The sequence below is a fragment of the Nicotiana tabacum genome, chromosome 1 (genome assembly GCF_000715075.1).
Source record: "Nicotiana tabacum cultivar K326 chromosome 1, ASM71507v2, whole genome shotgun sequence".
Classification (NCBI taxonomy): domain Eukaryota; kingdom Viridiplantae; phylum Streptophyta; class Magnoliopsida; order Solanales; family Solanaceae; genus Nicotiana; species Nicotiana tabacum.
This window is the reverse complement of record NC_134080.1, coordinates 5,413,228-5,420,831: the sequence shown is the minus strand read 5'-3', so window position 1 is coordinate 5,420,831 and position 7,604 is coordinate 5,413,228. Positions and strand designations below refer to the sequence as shown.

Genomic DNA, 7,604 nt, shown 5'->3' with positions numbered 1-7,604 from the left:
CTTGAATCTTGAGAGAACCTTGAGATGATGTTCCTAGGGTTATAAGGTCTGAAAATAGTGAGAAGAAATGACTTAAAACGGGTTGGAGGCATCCTATATAGGTCCAAATATCTTAAACCGCCTTAGTGGGCCCCATAGAGAGGTGTTTGGCGCAGTCTCGCGAAAACGTGAATATCTCTCTACTCCAAGATCGTATCGATGAATGGTATAATGCGTTGGAAACTAGACTCATAGATATTTAATTTGGTTGGTAGATCACCCCGTAATTCCTTGAAAATTATGAGAAAAGATTAGAAACATTTGACCTAATGTTTAAGTAAAATTATGAACCTAAGTTGCGACAACTTTTGTCGACTTTTGTTTCATAACTCGTTTGACTTCAAGACTTATGATACGGATATTATATGATTAAAATACCTTAATAAATGGCCTCTTGAGTGTATTAAGCACCGCTAGATTACCTGAAAATACGAGTTACAACATCCTTGATTCGTTTAACTTCTAATACTGGTTAATCACCCTTATACACTCTTGTATCACTTAAGACCAATAGGATTGACTTCTTATCATCTCAAAGATAATTCCTTCTTGGATTTATGTTAACTAATATATGGTATGAACTAACACATGTGGATATGGGTTGTAACAGGCAGTCTGCCAATGTGTTTTCAAAGGCGTGATATCTGAATTCCTCCAACTCATGCAACTGTGTCAATCGAGTTTCTCCAGCCTCATCAAGGTTCATGTTCAATTGCTTTAGTGCCCACCAAGCTCGACGTTCTAGCTCAACAGGTAGGTGACAGGACTTCCCAAATACCAACTTATACGGTGACATACCAATAGGTGTTTTGAATGCAGTCCTATAGGCCCAGAGTGCATCGTCAAGCTTTTTCGCCCAATTAGTTCTTGTGGCGTTTACAGTTTTAGTGAGCACACTCTTGATCTCACGGTTTGAGACCTCTACCTGCCCACTTGTTTGAGGGTGATACGGGGTTTCCACCTTGTGGTGCACGTCATATTTAGCCAACAACTTCTCAAAGACACAATTGCAAAAGTGCGTGCCCCCGTCACTAATGATGGCTCTTGAAATCCCGAATTGGGTGAATATATTCTTCTTCAAGAACCCCACCACCACCCTCGAATCATTGGTGGGGAATGATGCAGCTTCCACCCATTTGGATACATAATCTACTGCAACAAGTATGTACTTATTGCCGTAAGAACTGACGAAGGGACCCATGAAATCAATTCCCCAAACATCGAACACCTCAACTTGCTGAATTGGATTCATGGGCATTTCATGTCTATGGGATATGTTTCCCGTTCTTTGGCATTCGTTGAATCCCTTTACCCATTGGTGAGCATCCTTAAAGATTGTTGGCCAGTAGAACCCAGCCTCTAACACCTTCGCTGCTGCCCGAACTCCTCCAAAATGTCCTCCATAAGGTGATGCGTGCAAGCCTGCAAAATAGAACATTGTTCTATCTCGGGGACGCATCTCCGGATCATGTTATCAATGAAAATTTGAAACAAATGTGGTTCATCCTAGTAGTAGTTTTGGCATTCACGATAAAATCGTTTCTTTTGAACATAGGAGAGTTCATATGGCTCAATGCCGCATGCCAAATAGTTTGCAATATCAGCATACCATGGCACATCTTCCACACTTGTGGCTAGCAGCTGCTCGTCTGGAAAGTTTTCCAGAATATCCTCAGACTCAGTTGCATTTTTAGCACCTTCAAGGCATGACAAATTATCAGTGACTTGGTTCTCCGTGCCCTTACTGTCACGAATCTCCAAGTCAAACTCTTGTAGAAGCAGCACCCAACGAATTAGGCGCGGCTTGGACTCTTTTTTATCAACTAAATACCGAATGGTTGCGTGATCTGTGTACACGATCAACTTCGACCCGATCAAGTAAGACCTGAACTTATCAAAGGGGAACACAGCAGCCAACATTTCTTTTTCAGTTACCGTGTAATTCAGCTAAGCACCATTCAACGGCCTACTTGCATAGTAAATAGGGTGAATTACCTTATCATTGCGCTGTCCCAGCACGGCTCCCACAGCATAGTCACTAGCATCACACATGAGTTCAAACGGTTGCTCCCAGTCGGGAGCAACTATAATCGGTGTTATGACTAGCCGCTTCTTTAGTTCCACAAAAGCTACCCTACAATCATCAGAAAACACAAATGGGTTATCTTTTTTGAGCAACTTACAGAGGGGATTGGTGATCTTGAAAAAATCCTTGATGAATCGCCGGTAGAAGTCGGCGTGTCCCAGGAAGCTACGAATAGCCTTGACTGATGTGGGAGGTGGAAGTTTTTCTATCACATCGACTTTGGCTATGTCCACCTCAATCCCTTTACTCGACACTAAGTACCCCAAGACGATTCCTTCTTGTACCATGAAATGACACTTCTCCCAATTCAACACTAGATTCGTCTTGATGCACCTCTTCAGTACACGGGTTAAATTTGCTAGGCATTCATCGAACGAATTTCCCACCACTGAGAAATCGTCCATGAAGACCTCCATAATGTCTTCCATCATGTCTGTGAAAATAGCCATCATGCACCGTTGGAATGTTGCAGGTGCATTGCAAAGACCAAATGGTATTCTTCTGAAGGCAAACACTCCGTAAGGGCAAGTAAATGAAGTCTTTTCCCTATCCTCCAGGGCAATAGAAATCTGTTTGTACCCCGAGTATCCATCTAGGAAACAGAAGTGTGACCTCCCTGCCAATCTATCTAACATCTGATCAATGAAAGGAATAGGGAAGTGGTCCTTCCGGGTGGCTAGATTTAGCTTTCTATAATCCATGCAAATTCTCCAGCCTGTGACGGTTCTTGTAGAGATCAATTCATTGTTATCATTTTTAGCTACTGTCATTCCACCCTTTTTAGTTACACATTGAACTGGGTTAACCCAACTACTATCAGAAATTGGGAAAATGATTCTCGCATCTAACCACTTGATCACTTCTTTCTTCACCACCTCCTTCATATTGGGGTTCAGCCTTCTTTGGTATTCCCTGGAAGGTTTGTGTCCCTCTTCCAGTAGAATTTTGTGCATACAGTATGCAGGGATGATCCCTTTTATGTCTGACATGGTCCACCCAATGGCAGTCTTGCATTCCTTAAGTACCTGCAAGAGTTGTTAAGCCTGCACATCTAAAAACTAGATGAGATAATAACAGGTAATGTGGAGTCAGGTCCAAGAAACTCATACCTGAGATGGGCTGGAAATGGCTTTAACTCTAGCTTTGGTAGTTCTCCGATTGATGGCTTGGCTGGAGGAGTTTCTCTGTTTTCTAAGTGTAAGGTCTCAAATTCAAGAGTTCTATCCCAGAACCCTCTACCCTCTAATGCCATCACCCATCCAGCCAGTTCTTCTCCCTTTACCTCATCTAAATTCATTAAACACGTAGGGAGGGGGTCTTCAATAGTCAGCAGTTCGTCATCGGTCTCTATGATTACATCAACGACATCAATAAGAGAGCAATTGGCGAATTCACTTGGTCACCTCATAGATTTCTGCACGCTGAATGTTATCTCTTCATCGTTCAACCTCATCTTTAACTCCCCAGTTTCACAATCAATTAAAGCTCTACCCGTGGAGAGGAATGGTCTTCCCAAAATTATGGGAATCTCTTCATCCACTTTACAGTCTAAGATTAAAAATCTACAGGGAACACAAATTTCCCTACCTGAATTAACACATCATCCAGAATACTAGAGGGTCGCTTTACCGTCCTATCAGCCAGTGGCAACAACATAGAGGTGGGTCTAGCTCTTCCAATACCCAGCCTCTTATAAATTGCCATGGGCATAAGATTAATGTTGGCCCCTAGATCACACAGTGCTTTAGCAAAGGCAAAATCACCAATAGTGCATGGGATTGTAAAGCTCCTTGGGTCAGACAGTTTTTCCGCAATTGGTCTAGTCACCACTGCACTACAGGTCTGAATACGAGTAATTGTGGTCAAGTCTTGGAAATCAAATTTTCGGGACATTAAGTCCTTCATCATTTTTGCATACCCAGGCATCTCTTTCAAAGCATCAATTAAGGGAATATTTACTTGGATTTGTTTTAGCATCTCCAAGAACTTCTTGTATTGCTCCTCTTTTTGGTACTTAGCTAGCCTTTGAGGGAAGGGTGCAGGAGGTATCTTCTTCCCAATCATTTGGGATCGATCTTTATCAGCTGTCACATCAACCACTGGTTCCTGTGCTATCTCATCTTCTTTCTCGGTCTCCATTTGAATGCTACTTTCTTCCTGGGCAGGCTGGACTGTCACCTCTATCGGTTTCGTTGATTCATCCAACTCAATGGGCACTGATATGAGTGTCTCATCCTCCCTGGCTTCTCGAGCCCTTTCTTGCTCGACATCCAAATCTCTGTCATTACGTAGGCTTACCGCCATCAGCTACTTTGGGACTTGATCTTTTGGATTTACTTGGGTATCTGCAGGTAGTGTTCCATGAGGGCGATTGTTCAGAGACATCAAAATTTGGCTCCATCTATATTTCAATATTTTTGATCACTGAATCATGTGCATCTACTCTCTCACTAATCTTTGCATTAGACCTAATAACCTGTTGCATCATTGCTTCAAGTCTAGCAAACCCATCTTCCTGCCTTCCACTATACTACTGCTGAGGAGGGTGATACCCCTGCTGTTGATTCTGAGTACTGTATCCCTGTGGCCTTGGGTAAGGTGCTATATTGTTGGGGGGTCTCATACCTCCCATATTCCCACAGTTGAACTGTGATTGGGCTGGCCTGTATTGTTGATTTTGCTGGCCCCAATTCTGACTACCCTGTCTCTGGCCCCCATAATTAGTCATATAGTTCATATCTTCAGGGTAATGCTGATGATCGTGTTCTGCTTTCCACTGGTTACCAATTGGCTGACTAATGCAAGATGTGCACAAGCCCTCATTAGTAGTATCTACAATATGTACCTGCTGTTTTTGCCCTGACTCTTCCACCTTTTTGGTGAGTATGCTCATCTGTGTCAATAAGGTGGTCATATTTTCAGCCATTGAATTGGATGGATCTAAAGACACTGAGTGCACCACTGGAGTGATTGGTGCATTTCTGGTTATCCATCCCAAATTCTGTGCCATCTTGTCAAGAAGACCCTAACATTCTCTCAATATTTTACTCAAAAATGCTCCACCAGCTGAAGCATCAACAGTGTTCTTCACGCTATCTGACAACCCTATGTAGAACCGCGGTCCCAACATCAAATTTGGAATGCCATGGTGTGGACATATGACCAACATCCCTTTAAAACGCTCTCATGTTTCATGCAATGTTTCCATTGGTCTCTGTTTAAAACTAAAAATGGCATCAATCTGTTACGCGGTTTTGTTGGGGGTGGAACTTGTTCACGAATTGCTTGACTAACTCCTCCCAAGTTGTTATGGAATTTATGGGGAGTGAGTTTAACCAGGTCTGGGCAGCTCCTGTCACTGAAAATGGGAACAATAGCAACTTGATTGCTTTCGGAGTTACATTTGGCTGTCTTTGAGTTTTACAGATTGACAGAAAAATTTTCAAGTGTTGTTGAGGATCTTCGACTTGTGACCCCGAAAATAGTCTCTTGTTTTGCAACAAATGCACATGTTATTCATAATTTGGAATGATTCAGCTTGTATCTGCAGGACTAAAATCGAGGTGGCCAGATTTATAGTTGTGGGTTGTGCCCAGTCATAGAGAGCCGCCTCAGGCACAACAGGTGTCATTGGTGCTATCGGTACAGCTGGGTATTCTTCGTGATCTCCCATTGTTGTTTCTAATGGTTCAGTTATTTATTGTTATTTGTTTTTCCGGTTGGCCCGGTTCAAGGCCTTAAAAACTTTCTCGGGATCTGATAATGCTTCAAATACTTCATAGTTCTCGATGAGTTTCTAGGCATGCACCTATGCAACCAAGTCGAAAAACGTTAAAAATTTCAATGTGAAGATTGGGTATAGAGAAAACTAACTATATTAAGAATTTTTGTACTTCTTTCAATCGTAATTGATAATACCGTTAATTCCCCAGCAACGGCGTCAAAATTTTATCACGCTCAACTGTGTCTATTAAAAGACTAAGCGCGCGTTGCAAATATAATCCAGGGTATTATGCCCCGAGTTGAATCCCACAGGGAATTAACGTATCAAGAGAAGCCTTTAAAGTACTAAATTCTTATGAGTCAACCTTCTCAAACTTTGTAAATAATAATTGGTGTTATGGTCACTACTGCAGCTAACAGAATCAATAAAATGAAGATTAACTAACACAGAGTTGTAGACAATTGGAATAAAGGTCTAAGGTAATGGTTTCCCCCGTTGTTGAATTCCTTAGTTGTATGTTTCTTATAGCTTCGATTTAGTTTCCTCTATCGATCATGAACTCTCCAGCTATCATAACTCTCTCTCAAGTAATTATGATAATTTACTAGACGCACTCTCTCAAGCTACGCTAGCTAGATTCGCATTACAGCTCACTTAGATTGCATCTGAGGTATCGTTATCTCTACTCCAACCTCTAAACCCTCGGTTATGACTCTCGCCTATACTCCGGGAATGATGTTGTTCAAACAATTACCTAAATATGCACTCTTTCTCAAGCAGATACATAATAAATAGGAACGGCTAATTGAGGATCCTTTCAACTAACCAAAATCAAAACGTAGTTGAACAAATAGGGATTAACAACCAACTCAAACTATATTAATATAACAACAAGTTCATCCACAACGGGTTCACCCAAAACCTTAGATTAAAAGAGTTAGCTACTCATAACAATGATAAAAACTACAAAGGAATTCATAGTAATTGATAAAAGAACAAACTAGGGAGATAAAAATTGTTGCCCAAATTGCCTCCTTGCTCCTTGCCCTTTCTTGTCTTCTTCTCAACCCTAAAAACTGATTCTTCCCTTCTTTTGGACGCATTAAATCGTTTATAGTTCGTGTGGTTTTTTTGCTTTGGACTTCCTAATTTTTCCTTGCACATTTCTTTCCCGCTTCTGGACTAGCGCGGGCACACTAAGGCCTGCGCTAGTGAGGTTACGTCTGTTTCTGATGACTGGGCTAGCACGGGCGCGCTAAGGCCCGCGCTAGTGAGGTTATAGTCTGCCATGTCAAGCTTCATTCCTTGAATTCATCCACTAGTTCCAATTTTTGCCCGGATCACCATCTTAAGTCTTCATTTGGGTATTGCACTCCTGTGAAACACAGAGTCACCATTAGAGCCAACATTTGCATTATTTACACACTTAAAACAGTAAATCATCCTTTAGTTAGAGTCCGAACTTATGCCAAACTATACAAGTTAGCCTATTATCAAGAGTACACGAAAAGAAAGTACAAAGCAATAACGAAGTACTAGAAGAGATCACAATCCAACAGTTTCCATTATCTCGACCAATCTTTTCCTAAGAGCAAAAACCAATAAACCACAATATTCACCCTATAACTTTTGTAGCGGGAAGAATATACTCTGATATCAAGTCAATTGCACGGCAACACCCTTCGTGCATTTATCTCATCCTCACAAAATATGCGTAAAATAGTATCAACCGGATGACAGGAATGCCAATAACAA

General features: G+C 41.5%; 1 protein-coding gene and 1 non-coding gene across 2 annotated transcripts; one reads left to right on the top strand and one right to left on the bottom strand.

Annotated features, from left to right (window-relative positions):
- Window positions 1–3,679: 3,679 nt before the first annotated feature.
- LOC107809308 (uncharacterized) lies at window positions 3,680–4,429 on the bottom strand. The gene is made up of 2 exons (XM_075217781.1): window positions 4,085–4,429; window positions 3,680–3,967 (listed from the first exon to the last, which is right to left on the bottom strand). The coding sequence occupies exons 1-2, from the start codon at window positions 4,427–4,429 to the stop codon at window positions 3,680–3,682; spliced, it is 633 nt and encodes a 210-aa protein (XP_075073882.1).
- Window positions 4,430–5,265: 836 nt separating this feature from the next.
- LOC142165091 (small nucleolar RNA R71) lies at window positions 5,266–5,372 on the top strand. The gene has a single exon (XR_012696086.1). It is a non-coding gene; the product is annotated as a small nucleolar RNA R71 (small nucleolar RNA).
- Window positions 5,373–7,604: the final 2,232 nt, after the last annotated feature.